The sequence below is a fragment of the Poromitra crassiceps genome (assembly GCF_964638095.1).
Source record: "Poromitra crassiceps genome assembly, chromosome: 23".
NCBI lineage: Eukaryota > Metazoa > Chordata > Actinopteri > Beryciformes > Melamphaidae > Poromitra > Poromitra crassiceps.
The window spans coordinates 13,016,488-13,038,800 of NC_139639.1; the positions used below are offsets into that span (position 1 = coordinate 13,016,488).

At 42.6% G+C, this 22,313-nt stretch overlaps 1 protein-coding gene across 1 annotated transcript in view; it reads right to left on the minus strand.

The window, feature by feature from the left end:
• The window catches only part of LOC310796730 (uncharacterized protein), a gene marked incomplete at both ends in the record, with an annotated part of 34,087 nt that extends 12,806 nt beyond the window's left edge, over positions 1-21,281 (minus strand). Inside the window, 19 exons of the mRNA XM_083658967.1 lie at positions 148-212; positions 1,651-1,716; positions 1,840-1,939; positions 2,196-2,268; positions 3,620-3,726; positions 3,882-3,998; positions 6,008-6,185; positions 7,778-7,854; positions 8,537-8,644; positions 12,666-12,772; positions 13,412-13,537; positions 14,743-14,910; positions 16,155-16,293; positions 16,415-16,585; positions 17,269-17,479; positions 17,712-17,841; positions 19,383-19,472; positions 20,040-20,210; positions 21,173-21,281. Of these exons, the coding sequence (XP_083515093.1) occupies positions 148-212; positions 1,651-1,716; positions 1,840-1,939; positions 2,196-2,268; positions 3,620-3,726; positions 3,882-3,998; positions 6,008-6,185; positions 7,778-7,854; positions 8,537-8,644; positions 12,666-12,772; positions 13,412-13,537; positions 14,743-14,910; positions 16,155-16,293; positions 16,415-16,585; positions 17,269-17,479; positions 17,712-17,841; positions 19,383-19,472; positions 20,040-20,210; positions 21,173-21,281 (2,313 nt within the window). The remainder of the gene's footprint in view (positions 1-147; positions 213-1,650; positions 1,717-1,839; positions 1,940-2,195; positions 2,269-3,619; positions 3,727-3,881; positions 3,999-6,007; positions 6,186-7,777; positions 7,855-8,536; positions 8,645-12,665; positions 12,773-13,411; positions 13,538-14,742; positions 14,911-16,154; positions 16,294-16,414; positions 16,586-17,268; positions 17,480-17,711; positions 17,842-19,382; positions 19,473-20,039; positions 20,211-21,172) is intronic.
• Between the last annotated feature and the right edge of the window lie 1,032 nt (positions 21,282-22,313).

Here is a 22,313-nt window from a genome sequence, read left to right on the forward strand (position 1 = left end):
AAGAAGAAGAAGAAGAAGAAGAAGAAGAAGAAGAAGCAGTAGCCTCAACTCTCCCTGGATAATTAAAGCATCACAAAAAGCTGGGATTGAAGATGTGATGTTCCTTCAACAGCATGATCTCCTCTGGATGGAAGATGTGGGACTCACCAGTAAATATCCCCTGAACTGGTTGTAGATGATGGCCGTCAGTAAGTTCATCAAGAAATACGTTCCTGGAGAAGAAGAAGCAGAAGAAATTCCCTTTTATACACAACACTGTAAACCCTATTGTATTCAACATGTCCTCATACTGAAACAACAGAATGAGTCGGTTTACAATGACTCCCAAAACGACCGATGAGAGAAACGGTGCGTGCAGGTCATACGCCTCACGTGGGACATGGTTAATTTGAAGCATGTCACGTCGGTTAACGGTTACTTTTTTAAGCAACGAAAACAACCTGGTTAAGGTTCAAAACAGACTTCAGGAGGGTCTCTTGTGACAAGGAAGTTGAAAGACAAGGAAGTTACCGCTCCACCCATCCCACCCCTTCACCCTCATGTGTCAGCGAGCTATTTCAATAGACTGTTGTTACGGTCGCCGCTACTTCCTGGTTACAGCTCCCGACTCTGGCGTATGCACTGCACGCATGCACTTACTCACCCCACCACTAGAGGTTGCATTCGTAAACATTGATTGTTTTAACCAGCTTGAACTGTGCAATATCTGACTTATAGCCTTGTTTACAATCTAGTGTGGTTTACATATACTTTGTCTGTACATAGATATACAATTAGTATTATTATTATTTTCTCCTATACACATGTTTATAACGGTCACTCTACATCACACTTACTGTATATAATGTAAATAGCAGTTAACTTGCTTTATGTACCTTTGATCGCTGTCCTTGTTTGTGGTTTTAGCTTGTATGCATATATTTTCTTTTCCCCTTGTAAGTACATTGAGAGCAACGTATTCACCTTATGTAGCCACACCCATTTGACCCGGTTGTGTGGCCGCGTCAAAACTTCCGGCTAAAAATAAAATAAAATAAAATGGCTGGCTGCTCCAATATCAGCAGTAACTCTGAATTAACTAATAATTTAGCCAATTGTATGTAACATACCAAATAAAAGCAAACGGCAATGTCTAAGAATGCAACGCCATGTAACTGGCTCGTTAAGTCTCGCATTCCAGGGAATTACGTTAACGTCTGCGGGTCTTATGGACGTAAGTGGCTCGAGCGCTCGGAGGAGAGAAAACTATCTGAAGCTTTCTTTGTTGGAGTCCAGGTATGTTTTACAAGAAAGTGCTCGTCATTGTCGACGATAACGTTATCTGACCTGGCTAACAGTGGATACTCGCTTGCTTGCTGTGTACCGAGCTCAAAGTAGTAGGCTACGTTCTTTATTTTACCCCCTGCACTGTCCGCTCCAAAAACAACTCTCTTATTTTGCGCCGTGACCGCCGGAAGTGTTAACAGGACCCGGAAGAATTTGGCCCACTGTAAGGTCTGAACATAAGGTGAATCCCGGAGTCAAATTCCTTGTATGTCTACATACTTGGCCAATAAAGCGGATTCTGATTCTGATTGAAAATCGACCAATGCGGTCGTCTTCCTTGTGATGATGACGGTGACGATGTACACAATAATGATCAATGCTTACCAATCACACTGAAGGTGATGAAGAAGATGGAGTAGGCCCTGTTTAAGGAGTAGGCAGGGATCATCACTGTAACAGGACAAAACAGACGGCTTTAAGACCGTGGTTCAGTTCTGAAGCAGCACAGAATATCAAACAGTTCCAATTTAAGCGCTAGGTGTTTGGATCATCTGAGCGCTGGAGCAGCGGTACCGTCTGGGTTGTTGGCCGTGGTGAGCAGCACCAGCAGAGAGGTGAGGGAGCGAGGCAGGTCTTTGAAGTACAGCTCCCACTCCCCGTTCTTCTTCGGATCCTGGAGGCCACAGAGAGGACGAGAAGAAGACGGACGGAGATGGAGATAATCATTTGAGACGTTGAAAAGGAATTATTGAATTAGTTTATGGCCCCCTTATCACAAGCATTTCTCAAAGGGCTTCACATAAGCGTCATCACAGTCACAATGCTACATGATATATCGACACACAACCTAAGTTACATAGATCATACATCATATACTATACATTTGACTAGCGTGGTGGTGTGGGCGTGGTCAGGTCAGGTGAGCTCACCTCCGTCTTAACAAACAGCAGCATGCCGATCATGGTGAAGAGGCAGAGGTGCACCGCCAGCAGCAAGATCACGCTGCAGATACACACACACACACGCATGCACACACACGCATGCACACACACACAAGCACGCACAAACACACACGCACGCACAAACACACACGCACAAACACACACGCATGCACGCACAAACACACACACACACACGCACGCACAAACACGTACACGCATGCACACACAGAAAAGGTTGAGGTTGATTCAGGGTAGAACGAACAACAGGTCAGGCTATGCAGTGAAGCCAGAGTATCTCATTATGTGTCTTGTTGGGTCAGGCTATGCAGTGAAGCCAGAGTACATCATTATGTGTCTTGTTGGGTCAGGCTATGCATTGAAGCCATAGTATATCATTATGTGTCTCGTTGGGTCAGGCTATGGGGAAGTGAGAATGCTCTCAACTCAAGTAGATGCTTGGTTTTTCACTTGACGAGTGGTAAAATGTGATTTAAACCGACTGTAGTAAGAAGTTCGGCGGTCTGCATTTTTTGTATTTAGTTCCTTTAGGTTCACACACTGTTCTGTCAAATTATAAGCCAATCAGGTCTGCAAAACAAAAGTCACATGACTCAGAAGTAACTCGATCATTGGACAGAGTTTTAGTGACCTGTCATTCTGCCAGGTTAGAGATTTTGCCAGTGGAGGGGAGGGATTCAAAAACAAACCTGTAACTTTAGCTACATGTAGGCATAATGGACTAGTCTGTGCGCATAATGGACTAGTCTGTGCGCATAATGGACTAGTCTGTGCGCATAATGGACTAGTCTGTGCTGTGTTGCTCTTCTTCGTTGGTGTTCACACAAATTAAGAACACATACTGTATGAGCATCTGTCCAGACTTCATTGTTATGCAAGGCTTTCCAGGTATGGGGAAATGCTGGCTGTCAGCTGTTTCCTGATACCAGTAAAGCCTGCCTTAGGCGTTGGTGTCGTTGTATGTTGTCACTCCTAACACATTACACAGAGACGCATTTTCAGGCGTCTTGGTGCCGTGAACTGAAGGAGGAAATGCTCCAGATTTTGCATTAAAAAACTGCACTGAAAATGTTATCAACCTAGTATTATCAACTCCATTTGAATTAATATGAACTTTTTTTTTTAAATCTTTTCAAAAGTACAGACTCTAGAAAATGAGTTTTGGAAGCCAGACATCTGAGCAGCAGCAGGTTATTTTGTGATATGAGACAGTAAAAGCATGTGTGTGTGTGTGTGTGTGTGTGTGTGTGTGCGTGCGCGTGTGTGTGCGCGTGTGTGTGTGTGTGTGCGTGCGTGTGTGTGTGCGTGTGTGCGTGCGTGTGTGTGTGTGCGTGTGTGCGTGCGTGTGTGTGTGTGTGTGTGTGTGTGCGTGCGTGTGTGTGCGTGTCAGATACCTGGCGATCTCAGGCAGTGTCCTCTTGATGCACTTCAGCGTCTTCTTCATCAGGGAGGAGTTTTGCAGGAGGAAGAATGGCCGGATGAGTCTCCGCACTCTCACTTTCTGATCGGTACAATTGAGAGGTCACAGTTTCATACATTTTAGGATCAACTTTAGGAATGGACTCCATATTTTATAATTGCTCTTAACTTATTTGATGTATTTCATCCTCTCTCATGCTTTATGTTCACGGTGTCCCGCATCACACACAGCCTCACCTCGTCACACACCATGCTGACGGATAACACCCAGTCCATGACGGAGGCCGAGATGATGACAGTGTAGCCGATCAGCCACTTGTTCTTCCTGAACTCCTCCCAGCCAATCAGATAGCTCTGAGGACAAACACAGATGCGGTGAGGTTCTAGTTCAAAATAGAGAAACAATTAGGACTACACAATAATGACCTGTGCCAAGTTGCATAGTCTTAATTCATCTGATAGGTTGGTCTGAGGAGGAAGCTATACCTTCACCCTTGAGTGCTGCCCAGTACAGTTTGATAATGGTGGCCAGTGGTCGGGCATGGATGAAGTATCAGTGTACTTTGCTCAGAGTTGGCGAGGAAGGGGCCACTATTTCTTAGGCAGAGGTGAACAGCAACTGATAATGCATTAAGCCCAGCAATGTCCTACTTGCACTGTTTTAGTACTGTAAATACCACTGTTTTAGTACTGTAAATACCACTGTTTTAGCACTGTAAATACCACTGTTTTAGTACTGTAAATACCACTGTTTTAGTACTGTAAATAGGAATACACAGAAAGTGTTTGTAGTAGGGATGTCAACGGTTAACCGTTAATCGATTAACCGTCGCTAACGTCGTTGTTCGGTTATTGCTGTCGGTCTATCAGTTAATATTTAAAAAAAAAAAAAAAAAAAAAAAAAAAAAAAAAAAAAAATTTTTTTTTGGTCTATTTACTCAATGAGCTCATGCCCAAACAAGGCGTGTCTATTTAGATGCTGAAATGTTAATGCTTTTTGTGTTAGAAATTCTAACACAAAAAGAATTTGTGTTGAAATGTTGATGCTTTTTGTTAATGCTTGTTAATGCTTTTTGTGTTAGAAATTCTAACACAAAAAGCATTAACATTTCAGCATCTAAATAGACACGCCTTGTTTGGGCATGAGTTCATTGAGTAAATAGACAAAAAAAAAAAAAAAAAAAAAAAAAAAAACATTTTTTTTTTTTTTTTATATTAAAAAATTATGAATTAACCGATAGGTTAATCGATTATTAGCGTCGGTTAATCGAAAGTGAAATTAACCGAAAATTGACATCCCTAGTTTGTAGGCTCCGGAAACTTTCACTTCCATCAAGACAGGCAGGAAACATGGCAGGCAATCCATCAAAGTTATCAGTTTGAACTTCGAGGTAATACAAATCTAAGTATATTCAAATCTACAATCAACTCTACTTAAGAGGAGGGGGCAATATCTACTATAGTTTGTTCATGGTTCATTCAAAAGTAAATTTTTTAACAACAGTTGACCGTACGATCGCTAACGTAACCAGTTAAACCAGTTAACCAGACACCCAGCTAAACAGGTGGAACGCTTCCAAGTTGAAGCAACAAGAAGATGTCATGCTGGTTTTATATGTCTTCTGAAATCATGTGACCGTGGCATAATATCATTTGATACCAACATTTAGAAAACTGCTATTGAGCGTTGACTGAAAGTGTTGGTCAAAGTGATACATTATTAAATGTAAGTCACCAAACTATCAGCTCAGACGGAACACTTGTCCTGAATGTGTGTTTAAAAAAAAATAGCGTTCACATAGAGAGGCAAAGTGACCGCCTACTTCCTGCTTCAGCACTGTACCAGGGATTTTCCTCCGCCATTTATTTTCCCATAGACATTTCGTAAAATGCTTATAAAAAATGTTTTACTTGTTCAAACCAAACGGTTCAGATCTATTTAGAAACAGGAGAGACCACATAACATTTCACTCGGACCAAAACGTAAAAGAATTGCCGATTTAAAGAAAATATTCTTTCGATGTAGTTTTTTTAAGTTTTGGTCAGAGTGAAACGTTCTATGGTCTCTCCCAACTCTAAATATAGCTGAACCATTTGGCTTGACGAAGTAAAACTATTTTTATAAGCATTTTTTCAAAATGTCTATGGGGAAATAAATGGCGGATGAAAATCTCTGGTACAGTGCTGAAGCAGGAAGTAGGCGGTCACTTTGCCTCTCTATAAAGTTCTGCCAATCGATCCTTGCTCTCCACAAGAGCAAATTTAGACTGACTGAAGCAAAGGTCTGGCAGGTGAAAGGGAATTGGATCTGGAGGCCCACCTTGGCAGCGAGGTCGAGGGAGAAGATGAGGAGGCAGACTAACCTTGACAGCGAGGTCGAGGGAGAAGATGAGGAGGCAGACTATCTCGATGCTCTCCGTGAGGCCACAGGGAGGCTGCCAGCGCGGCGCCACCAGCCGCAGGTCCGAGGACAACGACATGGACGACGGCCGCTCCACGAACGCCAGCGCCAACACCACCGCTATGGTCAGACCCAGGCCCCTGGGGACAGTGGGCGGGGAGACAGCGATGGGATGGACATCGGAACATACCGTATTCTTTCTGAGTGACACTCAACTTGATGCGGAAACTAGTCAAAGAGCAGGTTTAGATTTGACTTGCACACATTAACTGCTGGTTATGTGTAAATACGGTCTTTAATGCAAATGAAAAAGTTTTAATGGGGTTGATATCATTCTTCAAAGTTAGTTTAACCTTCTCCTTCTTTTTAAGACTTCACAACTTCATGAATGGTCAATTATGTTAGTAATTGGGAGTAGTATTGTAAATTGAGGCATGAGGAATGCGAGATTCGTTCTCAACTGCAGGATGTGTTCCATTAAGGACATGATTAAATATCCTACAATCAGCAAATAACTATCATAAATCATTTGTGATTTACAGTATATACTAAAGACACAGCTGCGGTACTTTCAATGTGCACGCACGCACGCACGCGCACGCGCACGCACACGCACACACACACACACACACACACACACACACACACACACACACACACACACACACACACACACACACACACACACAGCGTTATTCAGATAGAACTCAAGCATAAGTGACTTCAAAAAGGATTATGGTAAAGATTACAGGGGATTTAAAAGACAAATCTTCGTACACTGTTATACTGCATTAACAGTCTGTAATGTTATATCTACTGTATTATACTTTGATGTTCATGTGCATTCTAGCAGTAACTGTGACCACTTACCCTCAACCTGCCTCATAACCAGTGTTGGGTGTAACTCATTACAAAAGTAACATATTACATGTAATATATTACTTTTAGCAGTAACTCAGTAATATAACTTATTACTTATAGGATTTCAGTAATATTATACCAGTTACTTTGTCAAGTAACTCAAGTTACAAATTGAGTTACATTTGATTAAATCAAAGCACATATTTAAAAAAGACACAATCATTTCCTAATCAAACTGTGTGTTTTTATGCAAATAACCACTATAGATGACAATAAGAAAGGAAAATAATAACATTTAGAATTTTGGACTGTTTACATTGATTTCAAGGTGGTTGAAATTATTTTTCAGGATGGTTCCGGGGCGGCGATGTCATTCTGCTGCTGCTGTTATTTTGGTGAAAGTAATGCAAAAGTAGTGTAATAGGTAATGAGTTACTCTACACAGAAAGTAATATTGTAAAGTAACTTATTACTTTCAAATGAAAGTAACTAGTAATATGTAGTATATTACATTTTGAAAGTAACTTGCCCAACACTGCTCATAACTACTTCAGTTAGTGATATCCTACATTTCCCAGAATGCATTTCGACAACCCCCAGGGAAGGGGCGTGAACGTGTTGCAGTCTTGGAATTCCAATGGGTGGGGAGTTTACTGTACTCAGCAGCTGGTGTAGTAAAACATATATTATGGTCATTTTGTGATATGGGGCAGGAAAAATCAGACTTATTTCACTTTTAAACCCAGTACAATTTAATAAACAACACCACCCCTGCCCCCTGGCCGCCTGAGCAGTTGTTAGAAATTGTGAACCACGGCACAGAGAAGCTAGAGGCTAACAGAGAGAAATGAGTAGAATGACTGCAACTTACCACTGGAATATCTTTGAGTAGTACCACCGATACAGACGCAGCGATCTGGCATCGACCCGGTGGTTGATCGACCGATACTGTACAAGTTCAACAAAAAACAGCACAGAGTACAAGTCTGTTTAGATATTATGATTATGATTGTTATGATCAGCACCGTATATATTTGACCCATTGACGTGCCTAACCCCAGTCAAAACATTATATTATGTCATGTGTGCAGTGTTGGGGGTAACTCATTACAAAAGTAACATATTACATGTAATATATTACTTTTAGCAGTAACTCAGTAATATAACTTATTACCAATAGGATTGCAGTAATTTATACCAGTTACTTTGTCAAGTAACACAAGTTACAAATTGAGTTACTTTTTTTTTTATATATATATATCAAAGCACATATTTAAATAAAGATATAATAATTTCCTCATCAAATTGTGTGGTTTTTATGCAAATAACCACTTAGATGACAATAACTAAGGAAAACAATAACATTTAGAATTTTGTACAGTTTACACCGACTTCAAGATGGTTGAAATTATTTTTCAGCATGTTTCCGAGGCGGGGATGTCATTCTGCTACTGCTGTTATTTTGGTGAAAGTAATGCAAAAGTAGAGTAATAAATAAGTCTACACAGACAGTAATATTGTAAAGTATAACATATTACTTTCAAATGAAAGTAACTAGTAATATGTAGTATCTTACATTTTGAAAGTAACTTGCCCAACACTGCATGTGTGCGTCTGGTCATGCCTTTACCTGTATGGCATCTTCAATGAATATGACCGCTTGCTGGATGTAGAGGGACTCGTCATCTGTGAGAAACAGTTTGAGAAGCATGACCATCTCCAACATCACCAACAAATACTGTCAGACAAACAGTCCAGGCCAGAGCTGCTGCAGCGCGGAGATGTTTGTCCCTAGAACTGGTTGGATCAGGACCTGAGAAGATCAAGTTTCTTGGGGCTATTTAGGAGAGCTTAAAGACAAGCCGGGGTCTAAACTACAGCTACAAAATAAATAAATAAACATCTGGAAGGGTTGAAGTCCACTCAACTCCAAGGGAAAGCAAAGCTACTCTTATGAATAAAGAACTATACTCATATACCGTAAATTTCGGACTATAAGCCGCGGCTTTTACCCCGTTTTTTGGCCCCTGCGGCTTATATAACGGTGCGGCTTATCTATGGATTTTTTCAGCAAAAATAAAAATAAAAAACGGAATTCTCTCTTCTTTAGCACTCTTTCTAACTATAAATCCACTTCTGTTTTAATTTCCTCTCTTGCCCTCTTTTCACCACACCGCGGACACTGTGTGCACTGTAAAAAAAAAACACAGGTGGTGTTGTGTTATGTTGTTTTGTTGAAATGTTAATAAATGGGAGCTTCCTCAAACAGCCATCTCTTTCCCGACAATCCCCTCTGTGCACGAACCCTTACATATGGTAATTAAACATTAAAACACAATTAAAAAAAAAAAAAAAAAATCATTAAAACACCTGCGGCTTATAGTCCGGTGCGGCTTATATATGTAACAAACAGGCAATTTTGCTGCTGCGGCTTATACTCCGGTGCGGCTTATAGTGCGGAAATTACGGTAATCAAAATGAATAGAATACTATGCTAACATCACAGGAAACTTGAAAGCTTCAAAATATCATCGAGCATAATGGAGTAAAGCAAATATACATAAGAAATACCATACTATAAGGCTACCATAAGCTCATTATTAAGTACCATGGACAAAATACAAGTCCCTATATTGTGGGAATATTATAATGTACTATAACACAAGTGGCCACTGAATGGCTTGTTGTTTTAAGCATAAAACCAATATAATGTGATACTTCATTGATATTGGTAGTTAAATAAGCTCTATAATAATTTTTATATATAATATAAAAATATTACTCTCCCCTCCCTCCACAGAGAGCTCAGAGAGTCAGAGTCTGGAGCTGGCTGGGATTCAGTGTGTTGCTCAAGGGCACTTCAGTAAGGGAGTGTTGTCAACATGGGGATTTGAACCCTTGTCTTTTCAAGTCTCTCTAAGCACACATATACAATGTCTGCTGATTAACCAATCCCTATAGAAGGCTTAAAATCAAATGTATAGCACAGTTCATACAACAGTGTAGCCCAAAGCACTTTAGAAGAAGGAGCTTAGGAGCCTACAGCGAGGAGGACAGTGGTGTAGTCCCAATGTAACGCGTGGGAACGGCGTTCCCATACTTCTCCAAGGGGTGTTTTGTGTGCGTCAGTGTGTGTGCATGTCGAGCCAATAAAACGAGTGAAACTTGACAACGTTGTCATTCGTCCTATATTTAAGGTGGCCTGAATTATTCACACAGCATCAACTCGCAGCTTGAAGAGAGAAGGAAACATTCCACCTTAACTATATTTAAGGTGGGCTGAATGATTCACACAGCATCAACTCACGGCTTGAAGAGAGAAGGAAACATTCCACCTTAACTATATTTAAGGTGGCCTGAATTATTCACACAGCATCAACTCGCAGCTTGAAGAGAGAAGGAAACATTCCACCTTAACTATATTTAAGGTGGGCTGAATTATTCACACAGCATCAACTCGCGGCTTGAAGAGAGAAGGAAACATTCCACCTTAACTATATTTAAGGTGGGCTGAATTATTCACACAGCATCAACTCGTGGCTTGAAGGAAAAGGAAACATTCCACCTTAACTAGCTACAGCGCGGGGGAAACCTCAGTTTAATAAAAGCTATACTGAAACATACTGGCTTTTTCAGCATCAAAATATTTTTTTTTCCACCAGTACCTCACTATAACAAGTAAAGATGAAAAAGGCAGCCAAACATCCTTTAATTTTTCGGACCAGCTGCTAAAAAGGTATGTTTACAAGCATGAAGAAACAATGTTAAAAGCGTGTTTCTTTTCAACGCGGTTGAATCAAAAGTTAGCGTTAATCACCCCATTGCAATTTGCATCGCCAGATGCCAGTTGTGCAACTTGTGTGATCGCTGGTTGAGAGATTGTTTAGCTGTTTGTGTTGATAACTGAGTCTGCTCTGCTGTGCCCATATACATATTTTAGTTTCAGAGCTGCAAATGTCACGGGCTTCTGCAGTGTTTATAGAGGACACAAGTTAGTCGTGTGTCAGTGACAGTGGTTTGCAGCACTTGAGGAATCCGTGAGTTTGCTCATTTAATTCGTTGATATAAGCGATTGCCCCCCGAACGATTAATTAATGAATAGGCTGCGTGAACGTTAGCGTGTGTGCGTGCGGGGGGGGGGGGGGGGGGGGGGGGGGGGGGGGGGGGGCGCTTTGTTGGGACCTGTGCGTGTGCAGGTGTTCCCCATATAGGTGCGTTCCCCCACTTCTCTAGATAGCACTACACCTCTGACACACACACACACACACACACACAGAGAGAAAGAAAATTCAACATTATGTATTAACACTTTCAGTGCCACGGCCCTTGGGCAAAAGGTTGCTTGCTGTGCCACATAGGCCGCAATGCATTTTAAAACAGTCATATAATTTCTTTAATAATTACTATGTAAACACTGAACACGCACAAATAACGATGAGACTCTCTTCTATCACCTGCAAAAAAAAGTTTATTGATCCCATTTTCCGTTCTTTAGTTATGAGCCGGAGAAGATAGCTTGATTGAACGAAAAAAAGAGCTTTTTTTCTACGAGCTGAGATAATGAGCCTTTTGTGAAATTAAACATTTCAAGCACATCACTGACTCTGAAGCTAATTTTCTGATGTAGTCACACCTCAAAAATAATTTCCTTCAATAAAACAGTGAAGGCAAGGGAATTTTGTTTGGAAGAATAATATTTTTAGCTGAAACCAGCAGCGCTGGCGCCTGCATGCGCTGCTTGTTGCAGCTTCTTGCTGATCTTTTGCTGCTGGTGGGCATCGGATATTCTGGCTTGCGTTTGCCAACCCTGTCCTGCTGTCTGGGTCTGTGTTGTGTACTTGGCTCTGCGTGCCCACCTCCCCCCCTCCTCCTCCCCCCCCCCCCCCCCCCGTTGTGGGAGGAGTGTCTCTCTGCTCTGCTGTTTTCTCGTTTTCTCTGCCTGCTTTTTTACAGCCGCGTGTACCAGCTCCCATGCTTCGAGTTGAGAATAATAACAAATCCACGGCTGATCATGTGTTGCAGCGGACACGGAGGCTGTTGCAGCGGACATCGAGGTGCTCAATTGTGATAGCAGATTGGCTGCTGCAGGGGCACAGCTAAACGTTGCTTCAATGAAGCCGCTGCATACGGACGGATGCGATGCGATTTCCTTCCCCCCAATGACTTCTTCTGTGTGTTTCACTCCACGTTCTCTCATCTGGAGAGCGCTGTCGCCACCTAAGGGTTCTGTAAAATAGGTTAGACACATTCAATACCTCTGAATATTGTAAGAGGCGATGTAAGAGGCATAGATCGACACCCCCCCGTCAAAAAAAAAAAATCGAGTTATGACGCCATTTGGCGTCGCTGGCACTGTACGGTAAATTTCTAATGACGCCATATGGCGTCGCTGGCACTGAATGTGTTAAGAGCTGACCTGGGGTCAGCTCAGGGAATGTACGGTTTCATGATGAATGTCACCTCACTGTATCCCTTGTGCCATAACTATGCCAGAGGTCGCGTTGTCAGAGTGTCTCAGAGAGGTCTATGGAAGCTCTGACTTACCAGATAACCTGTTGCCTAACTCCTAATGTCAGCACATTCTCTACTATGTCCTCGGAAGATACGTAAGACACTGGTCCAATCTGACACACACACACACACACACACACACACACACACACACACACACACACACACACACACACACACACACACACACACACACACACACACACACACACACACACACACACACACACACACACACACACACACACCTGTTGTCCTCCATAGCAGGTGCAGGTACAGATGGCATCCAGGTATTCCTTCTGCCACTGATTTCCCACCTGGTACATTTTGCCGTCGTCGTAACACGTGGACTCATCTGGAGGACATGCATCAAAGACACAATATTGCATCAAGATGAATAATGCTGGAGTACACAAACCAATTTGAGATCATTAAGGAACCATAACGAACGAAAGACACGTTAACAGTAACACTTGTGATACAGGATGAGTGTGAACCACCAGCGTGTGTATCTATTTGTTTCTGAACTTTGTGTCCATCAAAACGGATGGAAATCTGCCGGAGACGGGCGCGTCATCAGCGCTGCCTGACAACAATGGACAGCTGTCATTGAAAATGAATTGAAATGTGTGTGTGTGTGTGTGATAATTGCTAGGCAATAATAATATATGATAATAAGTTGATTATTTAACGTGCTTACATGAACCATATTGTCAGATACAGTATATTGATATCGAGAAAGATCCTTATGATTATCGTGATATTGATTTCAATTGTATCGCCCAGCCCCAGTATACCCTATTTGTCCTGTTCTCTCCCTTCTCTCTCCAACATAAGATTGTTTATTAATAGTGCTTAGCTAGACCTAGCTAGACATATTCTCTGTAAAGCCCTCCGAGACATGCTTGTTGTGAAGTAGGGCTTAAAATAGACTTGACTTGTGTGTGTGTGTGTGTGTGTGTGTGTGCGCGTACGTGTACCAGTCTTGACTTACGTGGCTCGCATTTGAATTCTCCCTTGCCATTACCCAGGCAGGTGCAGCTCATCATGTGACCGTTCTCCGCGTGGCGATCCCATTTCTCGCCGATACGGTAGTTGTTGCCATTGTCATGGCACCACTCTGAAGGAGGGAGGAAGAAGAAAAAGAGACAGAGAGAGAGAGAGAGAGAGGATCAAGGGAGTGTGGGGAGAGAAGGGTGAAAGAGGAGTAGATAATGATGTAAGGGGAGAAGATATTATTTAATGAGAGCGTCCCCCAAACCTAAATTCTGTTTCAAACGTTTCCCGTTCCCACTGAGGAGAAAGACTCACATCATAGTCACACACAGAATGTGACACAAGGTACTGTAATGAACATTCCCATTCTGCAACACACATTTCTATCCACATATTTTAACATCACATCCTCCACAATGAACCTACATTCGCAAAATCACTCCTGATGTGGAGGAGAGAGTACATTAGTTCCCAGTGGAATAGAACCCATCGCGCACGTACACGCACACATACCCAGTCCATGCGATTACCTTGAATATATGACTTTCATATTCAATTGCTCGTCTCAGTTTTTGGTATCGTCAGGTTATCGATATGGACAATACAAAAAACAGACCGAGGCTGGCCAGTTAGCTTAGCTTAGCTAGCAGCTATCCCCTCTTACTGCAATGTTTTCACTGCTGCTTACAAACATGGCAGAGAGGCTAACATGGGCAGACCACAGGCAGAATATATTGAGTTTCCATACAGTAGCCTATATGATATACAGGGTATGGAAATCACCATACCGATATTATGAATAATATATATAAAATAATGTATAGAACTATATCATTGCACATTATAGTATATCCGATACAAAAATAGAGAGCAATTTACTGTAAATTAACAATTTAATTATTGCCTGCCAAGGCTGCCCATGCTCAGATTATATTACTGTGTTGCTCAGCATAGAATATTACAGTCCATGTTCTATGCAGTTTTGCACTATAGTGAAGGAATTTATAAAATGCAATAAGTATCAATCAAAAAAGCTTTTTAATTAGATACAATTTTGGTTCTCCTGATCCATATAAGACCTATCAGCACCAGGATGTAGATGTTCAGATGCTTTGTCCATATACTATTGCCAGATCGGGGGGTCCACCATGCTAATGCACGTGCTTCCATTCCTCACTTTCAGCCCAATCAATGAAATTATACAAAATCTGAGACATATTCATTCCTCCACTTTATATAAATTCCTCAAGTAAATCACATAGAATCATTGGACTTCTATGGTGTGTCTGCAAAGCATGCTGGGATGGGGTTAGTAAAGCTGCCACTCACTGGATGAATCACACCTAAAATGGCCGCTGCCCAGGCCCAGGCAGCGGCACCACAGCTTGAAGCCCGTGTCAGACATGCGCTCCCACTCGGAGCCCACCTCGTGGTAGGTGTGTGTGAACGTGTCGTAGCACACGTCGCGGTTGCCAGACATGGGGAGGTCACCTGGGACTAACGGTGCAGCCACATCTACGCGTCATTTGACCCGGGCTGACGCTTGGCTCTATGGACGCTTGACGCTTGGTGGGCGTGGAAATCCGGAAGCAGCAGCTAGCTCCCAAGCTAGCTGCTGCTAGATTTACTTTGCTTCTTTGAAAATTGGTGTTAGAGAGGAAGTGGAAGAGGACAGGAAGGGTAGGATAGGTCCTAGGACGAGCTCAATTGGCTAGCTTTGTACTTTGTCAAATTCCACCCCGCCCCCTCTGTTGCCCACTGTCGCTTCACAAGCCTGCTACGCGTCGCTTGGTCTCCCAGCATGCTTTGCGAGGCGTCGAGCAGCATGTTCCAATACAAAGTGGATGGGCAGTAGCGTCAGCCCGCGTCAAACGACGCGTAGATGTGGCCGGGCCGTAAGAGGGTGGAAGGAAGAAAAAAACTCTGTTTACAAATGTATCCATTCCATGTGCTTTACCGTGGCCTGACTTGTTCTTCCTGCCACCGAGGGAGAGAGAACATAGTCGGGAATTAGTTTGATTTGCCCCAAATAATCACAGTAAATTCAATAGAGCTCAACAGTCACGTGACTGTCCGTGACGTTTCCAGCCCCGGAAGTAAGTTCCCCCATTCATTTTCTCCATAGATATTTGAAAAAGAAAATCCTTATATGATGAGTTTTAAGGCTGGAACCAAGCCAACCCGTGACTTACTGTATCTTGAGTGACCATAAAACATTTCAGTTGGAGCAAAAACCAAAAATGGCAAAGGCGGAAAAAATAAAATAGTCGTCTCTCCCCCAAACTCGTTCTATAAGGATTTTTCTAAATGTCTAATGGAGAAAATGAATGGAGGAATTCACTTCCGGGGCAAAGAATGTCACGTGACTGTTCAGCTCTATACAACTATCAATGCAATGGCTATAAATGTAACACTACGCAATCAGCATTATAATTAGCGCAATATACTGTAAATGCCATGTATTATTATCATTATTATTTATAGTAACATTAGACAAGCAACTAACTTTGCTGTAGCTAAAGCATTTACTATAGATAAATGCATATCAAACTCAAGCTTTACGAATTGGCCTGTATAATAAACAAAATGGAGGACATTACAGCCACAGATAGAACTAATCTAATCAAAATGAGAATGAAGCACTGTTCAGCGTGCTTTGCTTCCATGTCTAACACGGTGAAATAGAAGAGAAATCATCTCAGCGTGCGCTTGGTCTTTGTCAGTGTGGACTACTTCTTTACCAGCATTGCCAGCGGTGATAACTTCCTCCAGAACCTTCTCTTTAGCCCCGCCCCTCATGGCCTCTACTATCACATTATAGGACGCTCCAGATGTCAGTCCAATCAATGTGGCACTGGTGGACGTGCCAGGAAGACGCATCTATATGGAAAGGGTAGAGAAAGTGATTAGAATGTGTGTGTCCACGTGCGATTACGTGTGTGTGTGTGTGTGTGTGTGTGTGTGTGTGCATGCGCGCGTGCGTGCGTGTATGCGTGTGTACCTGGAAGTCCCTCTCCTCCAGGTGTGTGATTGGGTTACAGGACACCACATATTCGGAGCTGTGAGGGATTGGTTGCCAGGAGATGATTGTGATTGTCTGCGCTTCTTGTGGCAGCTCTGTCTCATTGTCGGGGAAACCAAAGGGCAGACCCGGCAGAAGACCCTCGCTCACCTGCAGGACCAAACACACAGTGAGCAGGGCTGTAGTGGGGGAAAAGGCTATGTCATGCCCTTATAAAAAAGGTGGATAAAACTATAAACTTCAGTCACCCACGAGACTAGATACAGTAGATGAGACGAGAAAACTGAAACCGAATCATATCCCTATAAATAATGTAAATATAATTTTATTATTATCATCACAACCTCTAACAGAGAGGAACCACGTTCTCCAGGAATGGTACCAATAACCATTCTCATTCAAATATCTTGAGGTGAGAGGTCAAGGGACCCCTTTGAAAATGGCCATGCCAGTTTTTCCCTCGCCAAAATTTAGCCCGACTTTGGAGCGTTATTTAGCCTCCTTCCTGACAAGCTTGAAGCTAACATGACATGGTTGCTACCAATAAATGCGCTAGGTGTTCTAGTTTAATATGCTAAGAATAGCTTCACTCTAGCCTAAAGAAAAATCCTGCTAGGACCAAGGACATCTACGTTTAAAATATGTGCATTTTCCATCATAAAATGGCGAGTAACCGCTATGCTGTATTTAAAAAGGTACGTAAACGGTGTGTACGCCCCACTACAGCCCTGAGTATAAGGACAGGACAATTATAACATTGTAGTTTGTTCAATATAATAATTGAATACAGTATTAAACAATAGCATAAAGTACATGACAGAACTCTCACTCACCCTGACCAAAGGTACTCGATTTCCATCTTGGCCTGTAAGAGGGATGTAGATCAGGGGGTCTCTTGCAGTGGGTCTCTGGCCCTCTTTGGGCCCGCTATTGATTCCGTTATTAGGGCCCAGGTTCTGGTACTCGGTGTAGATGTGCTGGCCCTGCTGGCCCGGTTGGTTCTGGCCACCGGTGCCAGCCAAATGGACATGGTTGGAGTTGAAACTGGATATAGGAAGACATGCAAGGAAGGGTGGGAGCGAGAGGGGAGGGAGAGGTAGAGGGGAGGGAGGAATGGAGAAAGGGAGGGAGAACAACACAGATGATTGCAAAACTCAAGAAGCAGAATAAAACGTGAGGACTATTCAAATGCTTAGCAAGAATAGCTGCTTCTGTACATGCATTGTTCTGCCTAATGAATAATAGCAGCAGTCAGGATGATTGTGCCTGGTCTCACCTCTTGTCATCGAAGGGCTCTGGCACATCCAGGATGTCGGTGCTGGGTCGGTGAGGGACAGGAAGCTCGGGGACCAACAGCTGGTGATCTGGAAGTGACTCTGATTGGACGAGAGACAGAAGTGTGCTGGCTGTAAGAAGCAGGCAGGGCAAAGCAAAAGGTACAGATCCGCTAGCACTCGTAGCATGTTTGTACAGTGCTCCTATTCACCTTATGTTCCAACACAGGGGTCAGCCAGTTACTTCCTATTGTGTTGACACTTCCTATGACAGTACAGTACTATAGTGAGCAGGTAAAACAGACGGTGTTTTGAACAGGAAGTCATAACACAACTGGGTCAAGTGGGCGGGGCTACATAAGGTGAATATGATCACAGGAAACTCATGAAACCTGTCCATCTCTGACACTGCAGTACACAGGGAAATAATGCACAGCTCGGCGAGTTTTAGTGCTGTGTTGTAAATCAATGAAGTCTTATCTTTAACCTTTATTTAACCAGGTAAGTCATTAAGAACAAATTCTTATTTACAATGGCGACCTGGCCTTCTTCAGCCACACACTGCACACACCAGCAGTGTGTCTGCGGTCCATTTTGACTCCTGAACCCTTTGCTTTAGAAACCAAGCAAGAAACCATTGTAAAGTTGCCCATGACTGCTGACTTGAGATCATCTTTCCTTACAACAAATACTAACGTCAACCTTTGGTAAGGAAAAAATATAAGCAACCATCAGATTTTTTTCTTTAGGCACAGCAGTTACAGAAGGAAGCCAGCAGGGTGCAGCATAGCTCTAAAATGGCAGGAGATTTGTAATTTCCCTTTTTTCCCTTTTTCTTTATCTATTATCTTTATCTACCATTCCAGCTGAAAGGAAGTCATATACAGTATATTGTTATACAGTATTGTTGCATTGGATGCCCAAGGTAAGACTAAATAGTGATATTAATAAATGAGTCTGCATGTAAATGTAGTTATAGTTACTCTGAATGAGGGCTTTGTTAACAGAAATATGTATTGCTGTGGGCTAAGGCCTTTGATGTTTATGAGAACCATCTAAACAGGGGGGGAAGCTCACAGACGCCGCCTGCAGGAGTAATGCATCATTACAGTCAGATAATTCAATAACATACACTGACAATCCAGCACATTCAGACACAATAAGATAAGATTACAATTAAGCTCCAAATTGCAATTCCTGACAAGGTCTCTCTGACATAGATTTCAGAATCAGCTTTATTGGCCAAGTACAAGGAATTTGACTATGATTTTAATTTTGATTTGATGTATACATCAGACTCTTGAGCTACTTCTGCTCTCACTCAGAATGTCAAAATATAAGCGATGTGATGTATAGTTTTTGAGACTCATGCTAGTTAACTGCGGCGCTTCCGGTGGATTTGCGGTGTCGTGACGTCACGCTGGATGATTCCTCGTACTGTATTAAAAAAAAATCTTTGCAATGTAAATGTGTAATGAAAATGTGCTCATCATTAGTGACCTTGTCTCTCCAGAATGACATTTTTTAGAAAGTGTATAACTTTTTGTTTATCATATAGTGGCAATGTAAGCTTTCAGTAAAAATATAAAAGGGGCACATTTGGAGAGGTTTCTACAGTCCATTAACGATGATATCTAGAACTCTTGTATCAGGTGGAAGGTGGGTGCACTTACGGGTTCTGGCCTTGCCCACTAGAGGTGTGCTTCTCAATGCATTCTGCAGGGCAACAATCTTAATGACATATTCTGTTCCTGGTTTCAGACCTATGACCAAACACAACAAACACAATCTTAATGACGTATTCTGTTCCTGGTTTCAGACCTATGACCAAACACAACAAACACAAAATGAAAAGATTAAATAAAACAAACTACAAAGACGTCTTTTCAGTACAAACTCATCCATTCCGAATATTGACAGTGTATGTATGCATGCATGCATGTATGTATGTACGTACACACATGTATGTACAGAGCTGATGTAAATCTCATGCTCCACACTCACCGTTGATAAAAGCGTAGCTCTGTCCGGCGTGTGGTCGGGGGCAGAGCCGTATAATAGAAGAGTTCTGACATCTCCATTCACTCCAATGGACCAGTTTTTTTCCAGGAAGTAGAAAGTGGAACTCTTCAGTAAAAAAAGCAGCACTGTCGAGTTGCATCAAAATAGACAGTGTTGTACTTTGAAAGGGTTTTTCATCCCTTGAAATGAATCAAATTGTACATTATCTGCTTTATTTTAGCATGCAAAAGTAGCGCGAGACCCATTCCTGGCTGTTCATTGGCTAATGATTCTTGCATTTTGGTCCTCCGCTGACGCCACTCTCTTACTAGAGGACACTAGTCGGGGGGTGAGTTCTAGAGGGTAACCCCCTGCCTCCTCATAGGTGACGTAATAGCCAGTGACACCTGGACTGTGAGACGGCTCCCAGGTGAAGGAGATGCTGCTGGGGGTCAGGGAGGTGAAACGGATGTTGGTGGGAGGGATGACCACCGGTTTGGCTGGAGGAAACAACAAGCAGCCAGTTATTTTTCATAAGAAACATACATACATAGCAAATGTATCCTCTATACACACTCCATCAATTTGGGCAAAAACTATAAAGCAAATAAACGAATTGCTCGGGAAATGACCGTTAGACATCATTAAAGGGATATGCCAACATTTTGGGAGAGTACTCGTGCACTCACCACGCAATGAAATAATAATCCAAAGTTACGGGAAACGGCCATTTTTCAAGTAAATCCATTGCCAGAACTAACGCGGTGGAACCAAAGTTACTTCCGCGTTTGCCTGAGGCACATGCGCTGTGTGCAGTCATCAGTACTTCCTGGTATTTATTTCCTTTGAAAATGACCGTTTCCCGTAACTTTGGATGATTATTTCATTGCGTGGTGAATACACGAGGCACAACATGTACATGTGAGTGTTTCTGGCGCTGTTGGAATGTGTATTTTTGGTGACTGAATGGTGGCAGGCTCGTGTACCGTTTACTACCATTCAGCTGCTAAGCTCACTAGCAGGAGGGGTGAAACCCACTTTCTACTGCTCGCACAGGGAAGAGAAAGGCATCTATCCACATTCTAGTTTTACTATCGGGAATATGGCAAATAGGCCAATCTCCCAAAATGTTGGCATATCCCTTTAAATACGTATCAAAACCAATATTTGGGCAAATGGCAGCTATTACACACGCACGTGTGATCACACAGGGATGTAGACATCTTCTTCCTAATACTAAATAGTACCTACAAGTTAGCACATTTAGGTACTGCCATTTACCCAATCATTGGTTTTGTATAAGTTACATACTGTACGCATTTAATGATGAGTTCACCCAAAGAATTACTGGAATTTATCTACTTTCTAATTTTGCCCCAAATTGATAGAGTGCATATTTTGATGCTGTGGCGTTTGCATCCATTTTTGAGCATGCCAGAGTTGAATGGTTAATGGATATTACCTGTGGTGGCAGTGAGTGTGAACGGGGAGCTGCGTCCATTCCCATTCAGAGTGTAGATGTTGATCTTGTAAGTGGTTCCTGGCTGCAGACCTGAAGAGTGGACACACATAGGTTAACGGGGTCAGTGTGCGTGTGCGTGTGTGTGCGTGCGTGCGTGTGTGCGTGTGCGTCCACTTTCATATCCCTAATAATGCACGACCACGGATCTAGGTTGACAATTGAGTAATGTTAGGGAAGTATTCTTATGTGTGCACATGTTTATATATTGATCTATCTTCCTATATTTGCGCACCTGTAATAGTGTAAGAGCGCAGGTCAGTGGTGATGGTCCTGTGAATGGGGGTGTGGCCCGTCGCGGAAGTGGGTGTGACCTCAATCAGGAAGCCAGAGATGGTCTCCGTCTTGGAGCGCCAGGTCAGAGTGATGGAGGAGTCCTTCACGTCGGAGATGCGCACACGGCGAGGGGGACTGATATCTGCAGAAAGAGAAAGGAGAGAGAAGGGTTGGGTGGTGAACGAGAGTGAGTGAGAGAGAGAGACATAGAAAGAGTATTGACAAAAGAGGCTTTTTGAACATCAAAAATCTATTGACAGCAACTGTGCACAAGAAAAGAATAATGTAAAAAATGTCATCTCACTGTTTCCATGTATCAAAACATCCATTTTATTTGTCAAACTGGTAGATGTTTTTGTTGAAATGCTTAAATGAGAGACTCACTGTCCAGTGTGGTGACCTCTCCTTGGACTGGCCTGCTGGTCAGAGAGTTCTTCAAGGCGTAAACATGCACCTCATAGCTAGTTGCAACCTAACAAGAGGGGAAGAGCAAAGTAAAGAGAGACTCCAGTAAATAAGCTCTTCTCTAGATGCTGGGAACCTAAACTTGACAAACAAGAACATGCTAAAGAACATTGTCAGGACGAGCTCCAAAATCACCGGCTGTAACTTGAATGACCTCTGTCTTCTATATAAGAGGAGGGTTCTTAAGAAGGCTCAGGGTGTCCTGCGTGACCCTCAGCACCCTCTTTACCCTGAGTTTTCCCTCCTTCCTTCTGGGCGCAGGTATAGGATGCCCCGCTGTTGCAGGAACAGATACAGCCATTCTTTTGTTCCTGAGGCTATTCGCTGTCTGAACTGTTGAATT